Source organism: Poecilia latipinna, unplaced genomic scaffold (genome assembly GCF_001443285.1).
Source record: "Poecilia latipinna isolate Pla-1442-1.1 unplaced genomic scaffold, P_latipinna-1.0 Scaffold459, whole genome shotgun sequence".
Classification (NCBI taxonomy): domain Eukaryota; kingdom Metazoa; phylum Chordata; class Actinopteri; order Cyprinodontiformes; family Poeciliidae; genus Poecilia; species Poecilia latipinna.
In genome coordinates, this window is record NW_015113075.1 from 128,264 (window position 1) to 149,052 (window position 20,789).

Sequence of the window (20,789 nt, forward strand, 5' to 3'; positions counted from 1 at the left end):
CAATTTAGTATTATTGTTCGCTGGTGCTTTCTGATGTGAATAATAAGGCTCACCACCAGGGGCGCCAATGTGCAGGGGTTGGAAAAAATAAGTCAACCGAGTTGCCCACTAAAATACTTCAACTACTTTCAACTGAACAGGTTTAAAAAAAAAAAAAAAAAACATATTAAACCCGAATGGGTGAGGCATTTCCATCAATCCGGTTTCTTCAGCTTTTCTGAGGTCAGGTTGCAGGGGTAGTAGGGAAAAGTAGGAGCATCTTCTTGTACAAAAGGCCAGAAGGGTCTCCTCCCAACAGGACGTCAAAGGAAAACCTCCAAAGAGAAGCTCCCCAATCAGATGCCTGAGTAACTTCATGAGACTTCTTTCAAATCCAGAGGAGTAGCGGTTCTACTTCGAGCTCCCCCTACAGTGATGGTGCAGCCTCACCCTATGAAAGAAGGTCATTTCATTTAAATGTGTCCTTTCAGGCTTGATCCATGAGTCATTTCCTTATGTGTGAGCAGAAGGGTGAACAGATTGGAAAATCAAGAGGTTTGCTCTTTGGTTCAGCTCTTTCTTCACCACAACAGACCCAGAGCAACATGTGCGTTACAACAAATGAGACCCCCACCACCTACATTACTCATAAGTGAGACAGGACGATGCCGCTGGACATAGTTGTGGTGATTGTCTTTAAATTAGTCCTTTTGTCAAGTTTTCAACCAGAAACCTACCTCAGCAAAAGAAATACTGTCGGTCAATTCAGATTTCTGGTTTTGGTAAGGATGTGACAATTATTGATTACCGATATTTTTCCAACAACTTCTCCATAAGAAAGAGAAATGGCTTGCTGTCTCTCTTGTTAGATAAAAGATGCCATGGCAGGCTGTTGTGGAACTACAAAATGATCCTCATTTATGCATCTAAGCATAAATGAAGCACATTTCTCTACTGGATTTTAAGTCCATGTTCTTGATGGAGGCATTTGTTTTGACAGAAAAATATAGTAGAAATTCTGTGTTTTGACAGATTTAATGAACAGGAAGAAAAGAAAAAGCTTTTGATCCACTAAAGTCACTCCTGAAGTCACTCTTTCCCTTCTGATCTTGATTTCTTTCCAGTTGATTGGTGCAGCTCACGTAAAAAGGTTGTGGGCTGGAGGGAATGGTTATAGTTGGAGGGAATAGCTGCTCACCCAGTTTATTAATCTTGCAACAACAGTCACTATCATTCAACTGCACAGTGGTGCCATTTACTTACTATAGCCAGTAGGCTTTATTAGTTAGGGTACCTATCTTATCTGGCGCCATAAAGAAATTTAGATTTTGTTGCAGTTATTTTCTCTTAGAATCACCATCTGAGAAGCTGTTATTATTGCTTTCGATTAGTGGTTTTTTTCGATTAGTGTTTTTTTTTTTTTAACTAGATCAAATATTAACTCAAAATAAATAATATGAACAATGCACATGGTCAAACGTGGACTGAAGCTAAATTCCGTAATAAGGTGAATTATTTAATTACAGTAGTGCAGTAAAGTAATGTAGAAGGAAGTGGACCGACCCACTGTTGGTGTCTACGTGTGTGTTTTGAACCAGCTCGGTTCCGCCCACAATTTCCCCAAGCCAGGAAATTGTGGTTGCCTAGCAAGTTTCTTGTCCGCGGAGCAAAGTTTGGAGACGTGTTTTCTCGACAGATTTAGGGCTGTAGTCGTTCACAGAAGCTTTTTTTGCACACATTTTCCCGAGAGAGGACGAGGAGGAAGCGCTGAGAAGATGTCGGTCGCAGGACTTAAGAAGCAATTTTTCAAAGCCAGTCAGGTAAACGAGTTGACTTCTTAGACATTAGCTCCGCTGCTCTCCTACTTCTGTTAGCTACTAGGTTGCCTAAAGTAGAAAAGGTTTTCGGGAACCAAAACAAACCTTCTAGGTCTGGTAAATGTTTTGAATTAGAGAAGACACGAATTCGTGTTGCAATGAAACTCTTTAAACCCTCTCTTAAGTTAGTCTTAAATTAGCTCATGCTAATCTCAGGTTTAACTAAACTTAGTTGCCAAGGCTTTGCTCTGGTTAGTTAATTAGTTCGTCTGCCTGGTTTAGACTTGGGTTCTTCATTTTAGAGCTAATACCGTCTTTTAAGCAAAGTTTTCTTCATAAACATATAACCGGATATGTTTATTTTCTGGTAGTTTGTTGCCAAGTTTCGTTTTAACTAGATGCTCGCTATATTAGCGCCAGAGTACGCAGGATTAGCACCATCTGTTCGAGAGGTTTAGCTCTCCTAAATGAGACATAAAGGGTTTTAGACATTGCAGTGACTGTCGGGTTTTAGTTTTGTCTAGTCATGGGTTAAAACGTAGATTTTATATCGGTTTATCCCCACTATTGACATTTGAGGGTAATATTATGAGGATTCTGATGCAAGAGCCTAACTGAGTTGGTTGGTTCATTTAAATTGTTTACATTCATAAGCATATTAGAACTGTGTTCCTGCTTTATCCATAATACCATAAAATTTCATGGTCAATGTTTATTTATTTTAAACAAGGGTAAAAAAACAAAACAAAAGAAGATAATATAAATGAACTGGAATGTGTTGCATTTAACAGTTTTTATGAATTTGAATGATTTTTGCCAAGTAATTTAATGTGGCGTTCCTTATTGAAGACTGGATAATAAGGCTCCTCTGATTTTGTTGCATTTGTTCAGTCAAGTTTTCTGTAGCAGTCATCCTGTATTTTGAGTTGCCTCTGAAGGCTTGTGTGTTAAACATGTAATTGTTCATACAAGCATGTCATGACTTACAAAACCAGTCGGCTTTGTTTTGGTGGCAGCGTTGTTGCAGCAGGTGCTTGTTTTTGGTGGAACATCATACAAGTGAAGTAATGACTCTGTGCTCAGTAGGCATATCAGTGGCAGATACCCAATGTCATGTGATTGCAGATTATAGCCTGTAGGTAATTGACTGGTCTCACCCGAGATATTCGGACTTGTCACTCTGGGGAAATGACAGATGTAATAACGATGACTTCATTCAGGTTCTGTCATTGTTCTGGCTCATTCACTGGGATGGTTTACTGCAGCGATAAATAGAACTGAGTCATCTTTAATTCCGACCATACCTCCTCTAGGTTAAAGGTTTGTCCATTTAGTCATACTTCGTAGCTAACATTGATAATAGATGGGGAGTTGTACAGATGGTACGCTTTTGTATACCTCTACCATTGCAGTATGGATTGGTTACAACAGATGTTTACTTACCAAATACTGAGACGTGTTGCATCCATTTACAATCCAGATTTCTTTTGGCAAATGCCTGTAAAAAAAAAAAAAAAAAAAACCCACTGATGTCAACTTGTTAATCTGGTTTTAAAAGGAATGAAAATGAAGAGACTGATGACAAGTTTCAAGCAAAAGCTGCCTGACAGGTTCTTGTTTGCTAATAGTAGAAAGGAGTTGCTTTGAGATTATTATGTAAAAAATAAATACTAAGATAACATCTCTAAATTGTCTTTTTCAAAATATCTACATGGAAGATTAGCTGGCAACAGTTCCTATCAGCCTATTAAGATGGAAAAATACACATAACTGTGAAATCTTAATCATATGTTGTAGGTATGCTGCTGATGACAAATATATATAAAATATACAGATAAATAAAAAATAATATGCATATATTAATCAATTTTGGATGAACAATTTTGCTTCCAAGAAGCCTATTTACTTTGTGGTTTTTCAGACCACAAAATATCTAAAGTAAGAAAGATTTGCACTTGAAATAAAGGAAATTAGATACAAGCGGCTAATTCCAGCATGACAAAAAAACTGATTTGAAGCTCTTTAATAGTAGTCAAGTATTTTCACAAATAAAAAAGGTTGAGTACTTAAGAGTGTCAAATATGATATACTCCCAATGAATAGAAATTCATTTGACAACCTTTACTTTAAATCTAATAAGTGACCGTAAATACACCGTCAGCACAGTTGATCAAAATGAGATGAAATTAAATCAATTTTGACTGGCTTCAAGACTTCTTAACAATATAACACACAGGCATAACGCAGCTATTAAAACATATCTATAAGCATAAAATGGAGCAGCCTCTCTTACTTCATAGTGTGCATTCGGCAACTGTAAAAATAACTCGCAGCAACTTTGTCTCCACTGTTGGATCAGCAGCCGCCCCTCAGCGTTTTTTGGCTGCAAGTCTTGCATGTTGCTTGTCTTTCTGTGGTCTGCAGTGAAATCCTGTGATTTATCATCAGCAGCGTTGGTCTGCTTCCAAACTTGAAGCCACTCTAGCTTTTGAGAACTTTAAATCAGGCCATTTGACAGTGGATCAGATGCTTCACAGTTAGTCTAAAAACCTGTTTTTAGAGCCAACAGTTGACTGGAGCTAAACTCGTTTGACATATGGAGCATGCTCCGATGCATGCAAGAACCGGCAGACTGTATGTGGGGGACTATAGATGCACGTCAGTGTGACTTGACTGTGGCTTTTGTTAAAATGAAAAAATCCAAATCATTATATTGGCGGTTGCAGCTGACGTAATTAGCAATTTTTAACTTATCTTAACTTTTTTGCGTACTACTCTATGAAGCCAAAAAATAAATAAAAATAAAAAAAATGCTGAAACAACCCCCTTTTTTTTTTTTGCTGTTGAGTGTCATTGGGTTATACTTTATTCATGTTTGGGGAAGTTTTTGAGATGATGTTCATTCCAGACAAGCTAATTAAGTGGTTTTATTTAAACTAGAGAAAATAATTATCTGGTTAAATCCATCTGGTATATCTATATCTGTGTTCTAAATAACATGTAGACCAGCACATTTTCAGTCTTCTACTGAGCTTTGAACCACTTGTGTGTGTGTGTGTGTGTGTGTGTGTGTGTGTGTGTGTGTGTGTGTGTGTGTGTGTGTGTGTGTGTGTGTGTGTGTGTAAAAGAGAGATTGTAAAGTAACATTTTTGCACGGTGAAACAAAGCATTGCCTGTGGTCAAGATGTAGGAAACTGTGATGCATTTGCTGGCCTGATGGAAAAAGTGGAGAAGCCTTTGTATGAAATTGGAGTTCTTAAGCACAGACGTTAGGAGGTTGCTCGCAGTGCAAAAGGATTACTTCTCATAAATTATGAAGAAAAAAGCATGGAGCTTTATAGTCCTGGACCTTTTGTTCATGATCCTGAAACGACGACGTGTCCCTGTGCACTCCTTGGAGCTCAAAAAGTATCTGTTAAGTAGCTGAATTTATCAGGACGTAAATTAAGGTTTTACGACTTTAAAAATTGGCAGTATTTTGCTTTCTGTTATATTTGTTTAGTAAGGACAAGGTAGGTGTGAAAAGAAACTTATAAACATTTAGACCATAAATAGATTATTTAAATACATGTAAAATAATAATGCATTGTAAAAATCAAATCTAATAAATGAAGGGGAGTTGCACTTAAAGAATCTATGATACATCCATCCTTATTTGGCAACCAAGAAAAGACAAATGTTACAATAAAAATTTGGTCAAGAGGCCAAAAAAAAAAAAGCCAGTTTCAGCATTGTGGGGTTTGTGATTTGTACAACCTACAAATAAAAGCACTTCAAGATGGATGTTTTCTACTCAACGGTTGAAAATGTTATAAACATACAGGAAAATTCAATCTAGAAAAGTGTAGAAATTTGAAATGAAAACTCTTTGATACATATAACAAAGACATTAGTGTTTTTGTGAATGCTTTACTTGTAAAAATTAGTTTGTTTTCCATTCTTCCTATTCCAACAGAGCTGCCATAGGGAGGAGTGTCTTTAATATTAGTTTAGCGATTCTTTGATTCGTGCTAAAGCTTTTACCATTAAATAATAATTTATTAATGAAATCATGTCAGAAACAAGAGAATCGTGATAAGTAGAACTTTGAACTGTATGAACAAACACCTAACCTGCTCCAGCTGTCCTTTTGACCACAAATTTAAAAAAAAAAATATAGAAGCGACAAGTAGCATATTATTAAGTTGGGTTATGTCATTTATTGTTGAAAGTAATCCTTCTACTTGCTTTAATTCCACAGATGATGAGTGAAAAGGTTGGAGGTGCAGAAGGAACCAAACTGGATGAAGACTTTAAAGAACTTGAAAGGGTAATTACAGCATAATTAACTGGATGATCTTGCTCAAATCAAATAATGCTACCGATGATTCTTTGACAAATGTTCTTTTTTTTTCCCTCCTTTTTTTTTTTTTTTGCCTTCTCATATCCTCCCAGAAAGCAGATGTTACCAGTAAAGCAGTAGTAGATGTCCTTGGGAAAACATCAGAGTACCTGCAGCCCAATCCTGCGTCAAGAGCTAAGCTCTCCATGCTTAACACAGTGTCCAAAATCCGTGGGCAGGTGAACAGTCCTGGCTATCCTCAGCCAGAGGGGCTCCTGGGGGAGTCTATGACTAAATATGGACGGGACATAGGGGAGGACAATAGCTTTGGTAAGACTTGTGGAACCGTTTTGGGCATGTAGTGTGGACATTTTATCTGTAGATCTATCGATGTATATTATTTTATGTGCTTACAAAACAACCCTGTGTTAAGTCTGGGGGCATTTTTGGATGAAAACGGGAAACCAAAAACACACAGGAAGTGAAAAACGCTCATACTTCTCATTCTGTTTGAAAAGCACATTCAGCTGGCATTTGGTGGTGAACTTCCCATCTGTAAATGAGAGCTCATTTCGTTTCCACACAGCAACAGAAAACAGAATACAGTTTGTTGTGCTCGGTCAACATCGCATTTTTAAAAGCAGACCTAGTTTCTCTGTGGAGTTAATGTTTTGCATTCCGCTCCGTTTTACAATTACTTTATTTAGAACTCAGCTCTATTCACATTTAACACCAAACTGTATATGGAAGTAGAGAATAGCAACTAGATGTTCAAGTTGAACTAACGGCAGAGTCTGTATTAAGAATGTTAAATACGAGTAGAAAACACTGATGTTCTTCCAGACATGCCTCGTCTTTCTACGAAGTACAAATAATTTTCCTTGGAACTTTAGCATTATGAAAATCACAAACTAAACTGCAGCTGTGCAAATCTTTTTTTTTTTTTTTCTATGCAACATTGTTCCACCCCTGCTGGGGAAGGAACTTGTGTTTGAGAAAGGGTCTGCAGCGATACAGTGTGACTGTGCAAATATCTACTGATTTAATATTGACCCAAGGCAGTCATAATTTCCTACTTTTATACTTGTGTGTACGTTATAGGCGGAGCTCTGGTGGATGTTGGAGAGGCGATGAAGAGGCTGGCTGAAGTCAAGGACTCCCTGGATATTGATGTGAAGCAGAATTTTATTGACCCACTGCAGGCGGTCGCTGAGAAGGACATCAAAGATATTCAGGTAGAACAAAGATGTGATAAGTTTATCTTCATACAGGCTTTGCACTGAACTGCAAGGTTTGTGCTTTGTAAGGCAGGTGCACTGGGAAAAATAACACGCACACAAAAAAAAAAAAAAGTATAAGTCCTATTTCGAATGACATTTTTAATCTCACCCCTGTGTGTGTAACTCACAGCACCACTTAAAGAAGATGGAAGGCCGTCGTTTGGACTATGACTATAAAAAGAAGCGTCAAGGTAAAATCCCAGATGAAGAGATTAGGCAGTCCCTGGAGAAGTTCCACGAGTCCAAAGAGATGGCTGAGAGCTCCATGCATAATCTGCTGGAAACTGATGTAAGTTTGCCTTGGCTTGGTTTTCTGTCTTACATAAACGGATGTCACATAAGTTTTCATTTTTCTCTTTTAAGCTGGTTGAAAGGTGTTTAAGTTTACCGCAACTAATCATACAGAGGAGTCCATAAAACGAGTCATAGAGGACATGCTAAAGCAATTGGAAATAGTGAAGCAGTCTCCTACGTGATCATCCATTATGATCCATACAATATTGGGAATGTAATTTTATGCGGGGGGGGTTTTATGCTGTCTGGCAATGCAGTCTGGTATTTAATATGAGTTTTTTTTATTTCTATGGAGTGCAAAGGTAGATAAAACGGAGAGCAGCAGATGGAAACATGTTGGAGCCTTTATAATAAGATGATGTTCTTCATCTTTGCGTTAACACAGCAAAGTTCAGTTTTTGCCCATCTAATTGAACATTTTGGTTACACAGACCCTCAGAAAATACTAAAATAAGTCCACTGCCCATTTATCCTAAAGGTTTATGACTGGATCTGTGGCTGAGATTTTTACAAACATTAAACGAAGGTGTCAAAAACTGATTTTAGGATTCTGTGTTTGTCTTTGTACAATCCAAGCCAGACTTGATCAATTTTTTTTGAAATGGAGTCGATCTTAGTTTGAAAAATAAAGTGAAATAAAATGCAACTTAATTAGGTAAATTCTTTTCTAAACGGGCAGAATTAAAATAAAATAAAAAAAATTTAAAATTCAGGAAAAATCTAAAAAAGAAGATTATATAATCTTCAGTGAGAAATATGTAGAAACCAAAATACTGAGAGATTTCAGACCACATCATGATTTCGACACAATTAAGTCGGTAAAGTCAACTTATTGTATTTTGCTAACTAAATTGGTAGACTTTTTGTTGGAAGATAGCAACTCACATCAGTAAAAAGGTTTAAAAACTTGATATTGGCTTTCTCAGTTACACCAAATGAAGTGAAAAATGGGTACGGTATGTAAAAACATGATTTCAGAGTGGTGGATTAGATATTTGAAATATTCCTCTTGTGACCTTATTCCACATGTTGCAAAATGAATAAAGAATATTTAATATAATCCAGTGCTTATTGCATATAATCTTTTATTAGACATAAATTTCAACGCAAGATTTTACACTTAAATGAACAAACCTTATAAAATTGTATTGAACATGGCTTAAATAAAAAAATTGAATGCATTTTGTGTTTCTGTGACTAATCCATTAACAGAGTTTGCCCTCTGTAAATAAAAATAAGCTCAGATGGGTGTTTTTTATGCCTGCATCTTGAAACTGAGTCAGCACATCGAATCTTCAGGAACAGCTTGCTCCAGCTGACTTGCCTCTTTTTTTTTTTTTTTTTCCCTTGATGACTTGCTGTAGGCCAAGCTTGTCGAACCAGACATGTAAAAAACAATCTTGCGGAAAAACTGACTCTCCGTTCTTGTTGCTTTTGTATTTATCTTAATTGCTCTAAAACATTCTGCTGATTCACATGTAGGTGGAGCAAGTGAGTCAGCTGTCTGCCTTCGTGGAGTCCCTGTTGCAGTACCACAGGCAGGCCACGGAGATCCTGGAGGAGGTCACAGAAAGACTGAAAGAAAGGTCAGCTCTTTCACTGCCTTTACCGTTCACCCTGCTATTTAAAAAATGTGCTATTTTTTTTAAATTAGCTGTTGAATTAATCTATATGTTTTCCACGCAATGAAACTAAATACGTCTGATTTCAGGTCTTCGGAGTGCCCCTCCACAAAAAATGAAAAAGTATATATGTTTTTGGTGCTCATAGCATTTCTTTGGAAACCGCAATATTTAAAGGTGGCAGACACAGAGAGAAAATGAGTAGTTTTGCACCGACAAGCTCCGTACCTGTGGCTCCCGCTCAGCCGGTTGAGCTCCACCCTTCTTCACTGATGTCATGACCTAGTTATTCAGGAAAGTCCATAAACCTCGCCAAATAAGATTTATTCACTTAAATCTCATTTGTCGTCTTCTTCAGATTAGAATGTGTAAACACACCGACATGAGATTAAGTTTGTATCCCCGCAGTCTAGGGATACATACATAATTAGTTTTAAAGCCAAAAGTTCCAAGAAATGGATGGCAATCTCCAGACGGCTCAAGAAATTACTTCTGACAGTATATTGCCTGGGTCAACAACCTTTATGACCAAGTGTCACATTTGCCTTTACTGCTACTAAATGAAATTTGTGCAGAACCTACAGACAGAACTGAAAATATTTCTAAATCTCTACAGATTATGTTGTATTTTTACAGTGCCTATTTGTATCCATTTTATTTTTATTTTTGTCAGATTTTGCCACATTCCAAAAAATAATCTCAAGATGTGATAGACCAACACAAAATAGAGAATAACTGTGAAATAAAAGGAAAATAATGTCTAACAATGTGGTTTTGATTTTACTTTTACAAATAAAATCTGAAAGGGTGGCAAACACTTATGTTCAGAAAATCCAAATCTATTCCCAATGAAAGCCATTAAGGATCTTTTTTTACTTGCTCTGTACTTGCACTGAGATCAGAAATGTAATTTTTTTGCATTTTATTGTGATTTTGATGCAGGGTAAATGAAGCTGAGTCGCGCCCGAAGCGTGAATTCAAGCCTAAACCCAGACAGTCCTTTGACTATGGAGACCAAGAGCCCTCGAATGGAGGATACTCAGCAGGTCCTGTGAGCCCCCCGGCATACAGTGCTGGTAAAAACTACTTTTGTGTATTTTACTTGATCTTTGTGAGTACGTGCCAATCCATCCATCCCCCACCCCCACATCTTAGGAAAACATGTTGCACATCCGCATCACCCTTCTGACAGATTTATTTCCCTTTCTGCAACATTAAGCAGCCCAAGCACAGTATCCACCTCCACCCGTCAAAAGGCCCTCCGTCAAGAGCAAACCGCGTGAGTGGACAGAAGAAGATTACCTACTAATTAACCACAAAACTTGACTGCTTTCTTTTAACCTGTTGCACATGTGTGTGGCAGTGACATGGATGCACTTCTCTGGCTGTTTTTTTTTTTTCACTAACTCTGTTGAATGTTTATTGTGTCAACTGATCGAGCAGCACATAAAAGGGGAACAAGTGTTGACTGTTTCTGTTACCAGGTCTTCAGATGTATGGAATCGTCAGCAGCTCACATTCTGTTATTTTTTTATTTATTCAAAATTAAAGATTTTGAATGAAATTCACGGTGCAAAGTTGGCTGAATTTTATACATCTGACGACTTCTTCATCGACCACTGAAACTTCTGAATCTCAAAATCTTTGTTAAATTCAAAAAAATCCTACAAGTGCTCTGATTTTGAGCTTCTGAAGTTTTCTTGATTCATCACCTGAGAACTAATAAGTCATAACATTTCGCTTCCTCTCCTTTGAAACCTTCCATCAGTGGTGTTTTCAAATGTCACACTAGTGACACCGTGTGTCTGAACTTATTTAAAGGTTTCACACATTCAAACAGATTCTGATTGTACTTTTGGCCAACGCTGCGAGTCTGTGTCTTAGTAGCTGGACTTACGTATGCTTTCTTTTTCACTCCTTGCGTCTGTCGTCTTCTCTTCATGTCCAGGGGAGCCGACCTGTAAAGCCCTCTATGACTTCGTGCCAGAAAACGACGGAGAGCTGGGTTTCTACGAGGGGGAAATAATCACCTTGCTCAGGCAAATTGACGAGAACTGGTTAGAAGGAAAACTCCGTGGACAAACCGGATACTTCCCCAACAACTACGTGGAAGTGCTTGTGCCCCTCTCACACTAACAGAAGACGAGCAAGTCGGGAGCATCAGAACGGGGAAGATGGATGTTTAAAAATATGTCATCATGAAAACGGAAACATAGCAAGGAAATTTAAATAGTTTTTTTTTTTTTTTTGTTTCTTTGAGATATATTTTTTAGCAAACTTGGGAGACTTTCTGTCAAGATGGAATGGATTTGAAAACATAACACTAATCAGGAAAATGATGCATGATGTTTAGGTGCATTCGCCATATATTGCGTCTTTATAAAACATTCTTTGCACCTGTGCACTTTGTACACAACAGCTCCAGCTGAACACTAAGCAGAAACAGATGTCTAAGGGTGTAATGACTTTCTTTGTCTTATTCAGTTTTATTCACAGTATCTTGTTTGCTGAATCATGACTATTTGGAACTACACACACAATCATGTTTTTAACCTTTTCAACTATAGACTTGGGCACTAATGCACAAATCTACACAACACTACACAAAACTGATGTTCTCAGGCATTTGAGGCTATGTTCTACTGCCATCTGGTGGTTTTATGCAAATAGTTTTCTTGGTTTTGTATTTGTTTGATTAATCATGAGTTCTGTCTGACATGTTTAAGAACTTCATATTGTTCCAGCTGTAAGTGATGGCTGAATTTGGACATTAGGTTTGCAGGTTCTACTGTGATGGGATTATTTAGGATAAATATAAAAAAAAAACTATTTTATTACATTTATCACTCCTATTGCTGCAGTACGTTTATCTCTCAAGTCCGAGCTCAGGTCTGGATTGCACCGAGTGGAGCAAGATTTAGTCGCAGATTGGAAAAGCAGTGGGATTTTCTAATTGTGGTGCTAATTACTTTTCTCAATACAGGTTAATGACATAGTTCAATGGGTTCTGTACCTTAAAGGAACGTGGTAACTAATATGGGCTTTTCAGAACTATGTGTGTCAATGGTTTAAATGAACACAAACTGTGAGAATAATATTTATATCTACAACTTTCTCTACATTTTAAAAGTGCGGCAGCCATATTTGATTCAGAGCTACAAGCTGCTCTGGGACTTCCAGCTTTAGGAGACAATCTTGTTTTTAAAGATGGGGACTTGAAAGATCTAACTTGCAAATACACATTTTCTGACTTTTTGTTCCTCCGTAAATATCTGTACCTCTTTAAAAGCACTCCAGTTACGCTTCGAAACACTACTTCCAAACAAAGGTTGCTCGCTCTTATTTGTCCTTCCAGATGGCTGTGTTTCAGTCTAATTTTAACTTAAAATAAAATCTTCACAAGTAAAGGGACATTTGATTTGGTCTTTAAAATGAGCAACATTGCACCAAAGCCAACATGGTTTCTGTCTGTTCCTTTTTCCCCCCTCAGGCTCAGCTGATACTGCTGGCAGTGTCATTGCATTGTTGTATTTTGGGGGGTTGGTTTTTTTGGGGAGGGGAGTTTAGGGCTTTTTTTTTTTTTTTAAGGGTTTCTTCATGAATTTTCTATCTTATTTGCTCTCACTCCTCAGCTCTGTTGTAGTTTGATTTGGAGCATGGAAATGTGTGGTGATGTGAGCTTGGCGTTGCTGTACCTGCCTCTTGCTTTCAGACGTAAACTATGCATCAGACCTGGATGGAGGATGCTCTCTCCCAGTCTCTTCGTACCAAATTTACAAAAAAAAAACAAGGGAGATCTGTCCACAATCACTGGTTTCAGTTCCAGTTAAGCCTATTACAATCAAACTATGAATTGTCATGGTTCATGCTGTTTGTTAAAATGCCAAATTTTCCCCCCTTGTCATGATCCCCTTGTTAGACTGCCCCCCCGCCTCGCTCATCTCTGCCGTCTCTATTTAAAGTGCAAGTGGAACAGACAGGTCTTTTTCTGCAGAGGAGGGGACACGACAGTGGATTATGCCCTCCCCCCACCTCTCTATTCACCACCTGCCCCCTTACTTCTGCCCCCTTTCCTCATTATCTGTCCCATCTCAAACCTACGGTGCCTCTGATGCTCAGACTCGTATGCATACTTTGAAATATATCCGCACTGCCTGTCCTTCTGCAGACCTCTTAATGTGTCTTATTGGTGATATGTTTCGGACCCTTGCTGTGCTGAGTAATAACTGTGGCTCAGGTGTGGGTTTACGTGCCTCATTAGACTAAAGCAAAACCCCTTGAAGAGAGGCAGAAGGTCTGTGACTCGGCTTAGATCAGAGATGATGAATGGTGCTGTAGAACAAAGGGCTAAGATCAGGTTTTGTGTGGGGCTGATGTCACAGCTCAGAGCCGACTTTACGATACTATATATCAGCTTTGCAATACTGATGAAGTATTAACAGCTTTAAAGCTTTATTTCATTATGCACAACGTTAATGGAACTATTCAGTGAAATATATAGCCTTTTTTTTTATTATTTGTATGTATTTGTAAAATGCTTTTGATTTAATACCTTTCCGTAACTGTGATGCTTTGGGAAGAATAAACGTGGGATTATCCTGGATTATCTCCAAAATGCGTGGATTACCTCTATACTAGTCAAAGTGTAATCTTATGTATTGTGTGTTTTATTGTCCGTGAATAGATGCTGTTCATTTTCCTCCAATAAATGTTAAATATTTCAACCCTCTGATGAGCAGTTGTCATTTTTAAATTGGAAAATGATCAACTGTTTGAATTATTCATTGACTGTCCTGATGCGCTTCTTATTTACATGTATTTATTATTGAAGTGGATATCATCCCACAGTGTTTTTGCTTCGTTTTTTTGTGTTTTTTTCCCATGTGGTCAACCCCACCCCTATCCATGACCCCCGCAGAGACAGCAGCCCGTATCACCCAGCTGTTGGGCTGTTGCCAGAACACTATCTCATCGGGGAAGGCGTGTCGGTCCCCGAATTACTCAAAGTCCCTTTGTCCTCAATCAGTGCCCAGCCTGCGACACTCATGGCGGCTGCACCCGTCAGGCAGCGCTGCGGCTCGGGGGGGCCCCGTTCCCAGCTCCCACCCTGCTACTTTGAGGGCTACCTGGAGAAGCGAGGACCGAAGGAAAAGGTAGGTCCAGTCCACCACACCCCGCCCGGGGGCATGCAGCAGGCTGCCGGGGATCAGAGCGCGCTTGCGGTCGGTGTGGGATGTACGGGCGCGCCGCCGCCTGCCATACCCGGCGGATCCACCATTCCCTGATAGCTGTCAACTTCCTTGTGCTGGAATGGGCGAGGCGATCTGAGCGCTGGTTGCGTGGGCATTTCGTTTCCCACCAAACGGATGGGATTGTGACAGCGGGTCGGCAACTAATCACTCGGCGATCGTGGGAATCGAGGAATCTGTACTGATGTCAAGACGCTGCGTGTCTTATCTGGGGAACCGTGCATTTCTTGGCTGTCATCAACATTACATTATATGCTCTAGATGTTGCAAACGAATGCCTGACAATTTTTTTTTTCCACATCACACAGACTCCAGTGACACTTAAAGTCTTGTAATTCCTTGAACTGCATTTTTAAGTAAAGTTGCATGCAGAAATTCTCAAATATTTCTTCTGCCTTTTGTCTTATTTGATAGGTGAGGTGACAAAGACGCCCCTCTCCTTCATGCCCACCCATCACTGATTAGGCTCGTTTTAATCCAATACAGGCTCGTAATGTGACACTGGCTCAGGTGCAGGATATTACAGGGATCCAATTGTATGTATTGGTAGCAGCTGAGACTCATTTAACTATCTTTCTCTTGGGACAGGAAATGGGAATGAGAAAGGGGCAGCGGGGGAATATCCATTGCACAACTGGCTACATTTATTGGCATTTAGGGTAAAGTTGTATAAAAAGCTTTTAGTTTTCCATTTTATTCCAGTGTAAAAAATACTTTAATGCTGGTACATTTGTTCAGCGAGTGTTGCCAAAGCTTTGTAAAAGCACCTTTTACCAATAGGACTTAAATCAGTGATATAAAATTAAGGTTTTAATACACAGAGAGGAATCTTTGACAAATCCACTTAAAATTTTCTTGTATTCTCTCGTCTTTAGTTCAGCACACAGTTTCTCAATAGCGTGCATATAGGGGGTGGCATGCCCAAGGAAAAATATTTTGTATCTTTTAACATTTTTGATTTGCCCATATATTCTGGATTATTATCAGAATATAATGGTTTATAATACAATTGGTTTAAATGGAAAAAAAGAGCTGGCTATGGATATTTTTACTTGATTTTTAAATATATATATATATATATATATATATATATCTGGTATGTGGTTGCCAGATAAATACGGGTCCTCGTTCTGTCTACAGTGGCAAAAATAAATTGAGCTGTGTGTTACCTCCTGCTTATACCACAGGGTAAGAGAAAGTTCTGGATTCCTCAGTGAAAGTTCATAGACTCTGATCAACTTAAAAAAAAAAAAAAAAGTGAAATTTCTAAAGTGTGTTTGGGCAAGATATGTTAGTGATGTAAAAAAAAAATATGTATATATTTCTTTTAAGGTTTTTGACACATATTTTCCAGAGATGTGAATAAATGTAGCCAGCACTTTGCGTGGAAATCTCCTTTATTCCAACAACAGCTCATCTATGCTTCCCCCCCACCCCCCCCCTCATGTCTGCATATGACAGGCTTCCAGAAGGCTTTGGACTTGCCTTTGTGGGAACTCTTTGTATTTCTTCAATAACGCTAAGGATGCTCATGTAAGTTTCACCCTCTGTACCTTCTTCTCTATGTCTTTAATGCGTCACATTGTGCTGACACTAAACGTTTTCTGTGTGGACCAGTATGTTGAGAAGCTGGACCTCAGCGGGTTTGTGTCCCTCAAAGATGACAGCAGCCGAGACAGAAACTTGGAAGCAGCGAGACTCATCCTCCGCATGAAAGACGGGGAGACCAAATTCACCGTATGCCTCTCAACGAACTCATACAGTTATTTGCATTTTTTATTTTTTTTATCATTTGAAAGATCTTCACAAGTATTCAAATGTGCGATTGTCTCCCTCAGGCACCAAACTTGGAGGCCCGGGAGCTGTGGAAAGGTTTCCTCTACTCCGTTATAGATGTGAATATCAGCCTCCTGCATTTCTTTACCAGAATCTTTTTACTTAGTGCCGTAATGCAAATATTCTTTGATCGTTTGAATTGCAGCTGAATGTCCCGTCTAGTCTCACGTTACTGCCGGGCCAGTTCCAAATGCTGAAGGAAGTGGTAGAAAAAGAACGGACCAGACGGAGAACCCGTAATCCCGGACGAGCTCCTCCTTCACCCCTCTCTGTTCCCTTAGTGGGCGAGATCCCTCCGTGAGTTCTGCTTCCCTATCACATTTAAAAAAAAATAAATAAAAAAATACTTCATTACTAACGTGTATTGTTTTTAATCCACAGGTGTTTTCGTCCAGTGTCACGCACAGAAGCTGAAGTACTTTTGGAGAGACACCCGGACTGTGGCAACATGCTCCTCCGTCCAGGTCGAGACGGATGCTCGCTGGCCGTCACGACCCGCCAGGACCTCAATGGGTAAACCAACACTCGACATGTGGAGAGCTAAGCAGCATAAATGAATCAGTGATGCAACTTCTATCTTTGTCTCTCCTTTTTATCATCCAGGTCAGTGTTCAGACATTACAGAGTCACTCAGAGAGACCAAGGTGGTTATGTTATTGATGTGGAAAATCCTGTAAGTGTGATTCAGTTGTCAGCATGGACTACTGAAAATGTTGAATATCTGACCAGTATAAATGACAGGACATGTCGCTGAAAGTAGCAGTCAGAGCATTCATTTAATACATTTACCTAACCTGCCTGAACTGCCTTGATTTTAGCTGTGGGCTGCAGTGAGATTCTTCCTTGAGTAAAACAGTTTGCAGTGTTGATGGGCAGATTTATGTCATTATCAGAAAGAAAGTAAGTTCAGGCAGAGCCGAAGCCTAAACCTATTGAAAAACGCTTCGCTCAATGACTATCTAGCTTTTTATCCATCTGATCCTCCTCTGGTTGAAGTCGCTGATCCATTCCAGTTCTGATTATGAAAATAAACTGATCAGATTTTGTGGACAATTTCAGATTTCTCTAAATCTTCCTCCTTTTTTTTTTTTTTTTTTTTAGAAGAATAGTTGTTTCCTTTCTAGGATTGTCTTACACCTTCTGTGCTTTCTCAATCATATCTTAGTCAAAAGACCAACTTGATGCTCCTCCAACTGTAAAAACATCCACGCCAAAGAACTCAGTGACCTGGTGTGTTCACTGACTTAAAAAAAAAATAGATTTTGTCTTTTGGTTTCCAAACAGCAAAGTATCAGGGTCATTCAAATGTAAATTCTCTGATTTTGGTAACTGGTTGTTTTCTCAGCGCATCACTAAACACAAGTAACAAACTGATGTTAGCTGGTTGTTTAGCTAGGCTATATGCTCCAGCAGAGCTTGCAGTCAGCTGCTTGACAGACCTCCTGTAGCTTGCCCATTGCAGTGTTTGGAGTAGTATGTGCTCTACAGATCTGGAGAATCCAGTCTCTCTAGTGTGCAGCTGAACTGGAAACAGTGATGTCACACTGTTGCAGCGCAAGAGTGATTTATGTTCATTCTGCGGTTGGTTAGATAGTTTTGAAGCAGCAAAATGTCAACCCTGCCCTTACAACACGTCAATGCACCGACTTTGGAGAAGTGAGAGATTCTTAGGTTATTGTTTTCACAAATGGTTTTAAGACATATACTGAGAACGAGGTGCGCTTGACAGTGTTTGTGGTGACCAATTTCATTGGTTTCCAAACTGGGACTTGCACGCTGAAGTACAAAGGTTTTACTGGCTAACGAAAATATTTGCTCCAAAAGGCAAGTCTTTGTATACTATGACAATTAGTAGCTTATTAAGTAACAGTCAGTTAACTGCAAAAGTATTAATACCTGCTAAACACTTTTTATTTTTGTGAATTTGCAACAAAAAACTTCAATTAGTGAGATTTTGTGATGGTCCATCCCATAGCCTTCATTATTAAATGGACTTTTTTTTCTTTTTTTAATGTAAAACATTTGCAGTAAAAATTGAAAGAAAGTATTTTAGTGTTGATTAAGTAGTTTAATAATTTTCTAATTTAAAAGACGATGTAAATAATGTTCACTTTCAGTTAAAAGTTGAAGTATTCTGTGACTTTGTCCTTACCCTTTCCTATCAGACAGTGCATTTTAAATGTATACATTTTATCCAAATTGGTTTTGAAAATGTTTTGCGAAAGATGAAAAAGATTGCGTCCTGCTGCAGATTCCCTGTGCAACACTGCATGACGTCATTGACGCCTTGGTAGAGAAGACGGCGGGCACTCTGCAACCGTTCCTTCTGGAGGAGCCGTACGAGGAGAATATCAGTGAGAAAACACACAGAAATACACTCAAAAAAAAAAATAAAAAATTTCCTGCCTCTCATGGCTTTTTATTCAACTTTCATGAGTAACCTATAACTCTAAACACGCCAAATTTCTTCATGTTGTTAGCATATGTTTCTGCTAATGATGAAAATGGAGAGAAGATCCTCCATACTGCCCCCTCCAGCCCCTTACCCAGGGTCCCCGCTCTGCCTCCAAAACAAGGTTTGTCTTGGCCATTGAAGTCCTCGTGCAGACGGAGACAGACTGCAGTGATATTTTTCTTTTTTTTTTTTTTTTTTTGGGGCACAGACCGTTGGTGCACGAGCCCTCTGTCCCGGTCCCCGGCCGCGGATCGTCGAATCCTGACCTCACCGGTACCAGCCTCTCCCACCAACCCAATGAGGCGACTCATCTTGTCCCCTTCGCCTCTTACACAGAGTGAGTACAACGGTCTGCCGTCTCTACCTTCAGCAGTCGGACGTTATTTGGCTTCACTGCTTTTTTTTTTTGTTTGTTTTTTAATCTGTTCCCAGCACTGAATGAGGAGCTCAAACTTACACTGGAGAAGAGGAAAACCAGCCAGGACTGACATGAGGAAGATCTTCCAACTTCTTTTCAAAGCAGCTTCAGCGTGTTCTCATCCGGTGCCTTTTTGGTGGAGAATAAGTCACTACAAAGCCTCTTCTTTCTCCTGGGACTCAAGGGGATAAAAAAAAACAAAACAAAACAAACTCTGTCTCATAAAATGGTGCTGGACTTTTGCTTTATCTGAATGCATCCAGCTGTTACCAACTGCCTCTACGACCAATCACAGTGCCACGACAACTACAAACCTGCTAGTACATTCCAGACCACTAGCTGAGCACATTGTTAATTATCTGACTGGCGAGATGCTGAAGGTTCTGCTAATAAAAATACAAATACAAGCAAACCACACACTACAGAGATCTACACCGGAGCAGCTGAAAGTCTCATCTCCAACGATTTACCTGCAGAAAGAAAGGAGATCCAGCTGTTTTGGCCCAGAATCTTTCGTCCTCCTACCATTTACGACAAGACTGATAAGTAATCCAAGTCGAACTGAACAGGAGAGAAACTGAACTCTGCACAACTTCTCTGCCTTCTGCTCCGCGATCTCTTTGAGGTCGACGAACGACTTTCATCTCGTTGCCGATTGTCGACAGTGATTGTTCTTGCTCACCACTCGGCTGCTAAGTGATCCACGTCTGACCTGCTGGATTCGCCTGCTACTGTGTCTGTTCTGTTGTGTGACGCCTTTGACTCCCCACTTCTCAGCCACGTCTGTAAAATTCGACTGATTTATCTTCCTTCACCAAAAAAAAATGTCCCAATCTGCCTCCTGGTGTACTGGCTGTAAATCAAAGCGACAGAAACGTCATCAGCACGCCATCTCTGCAGAAGCACAAGTGCCTGATGAGTCTGTTTGACAGCATTATGTTAACCTCTATTTCTCTAAGGTGTTACATTTGATGGTGCTTAAATGTAAAGTGCTTTTACCCTCATATTTGACATTTTTGTCCCCCTCCCATCCCTACAGATTGGTATCAAACTGTGAACAACTGACTAATAAGTGTCTTCATACGATGAACAATTTATTGAATGTTTGTACATAGGGTGTTATGCATACATGGTTATTATTAAAAATGTGTGTTTTTGATAATTATGGAGAGCGTTAGATTTCTTCCTTGGGTCATTTTGTGATAAAATGTTTGTCTGCGCAGACCTTTTTTGGTTTTAAATTATTATTTTTATTTAGTGAGCGTCTTAGTGATGGAGAGAGAACATTGAATTAAGAAAAGAATGGGCATCACGGCCACTAGGAAGACTGCTGACTAAGCTGCTGTCCAAAATGCAGAGATTTGCTGTTCAGAGTACTGTCTCCAAGCATATCAATGGAAAGTTGGGTGGAAGGAAAAAATGTGGTAGAAAAAGGGTAAAGAACAGGGATAACCATCACTTTGAGTGGTTTGTAAAGTAATGTCCATACAATGCTTTGGGAGAAGATTGGGATATGCT

General features: G+C 39.2%; 2 protein-coding genes across 5 annotated transcripts; both read left to right on the forward strand.

The window, feature by feature from the left end:
• The first annotated feature begins 300 nt into the window (after positions 1–300).
• LOC106951427 (endophilin-A2) lies at positions 301–12,720 on the forward strand. 4 transcript variants are annotated; one of them, XM_015038969.1, is made up of 9 exons: positions 301–442; positions 6,037–6,105; positions 6,231–6,447; positions 7,219–7,352; positions 7,528–7,686; positions 9,174–9,277; positions 10,256–10,389; positions 10,533–10,592; positions 11,262–12,720. In XM_015038969.1, the coding sequence occupies exons 2-9, from the start codon at positions 6,037–6,039 to the stop codon at positions 11,447–11,449; spliced, it is 1,065 nt and encodes a 354-aa protein (XP_014894455.1). In that variant the 5' UTR covers positions 301–442; the 3' UTR covers positions 11,450–12,720. The 4 variants fall into 4 exon arrangements, with proteins under 4 accessions (XP_014894455.1, XP_014894452.1, XP_014894453.1 ...); XM_015038966.1 differs by lacking the exon at positions 301–442 and adding an exon at positions 1,579–1,799; XM_015038967.1 differs by lacking the exon at positions 301–442 and adding an exon at positions 1,579–1,799 and having other exon boundaries at positions 10,536–10,592.
• A 1,436-nt stretch (positions 12,721–14,156) lies between these two features.
• Positions 14,157–20,436, forward strand: stap2a (signal transducing adaptor family member 2a). Its single transcript, XM_015038971.1, has 11 exons — positions 14,157–14,466; positions 16,024–16,095; positions 16,180–16,299; positions 16,401–16,457; positions 16,544–16,695; positions 16,780–16,911; positions 17,002–17,071; positions 18,650–18,752; positions 18,879–18,974; positions 19,062–19,190; positions 19,286–20,436. Exons 1-11 carry the CDS (start codon positions 14,359–14,361, stop codon positions 19,339–19,341), a joined length of 1,095 nt encoding a protein of 364 aa, XP_014894457.1. The 5' UTR covers positions 14,157–14,358; the 3' UTR covers positions 19,342–20,436.
• The last annotated feature ends 353 nt before the right edge of the window (positions 20,437–20,789 follow it).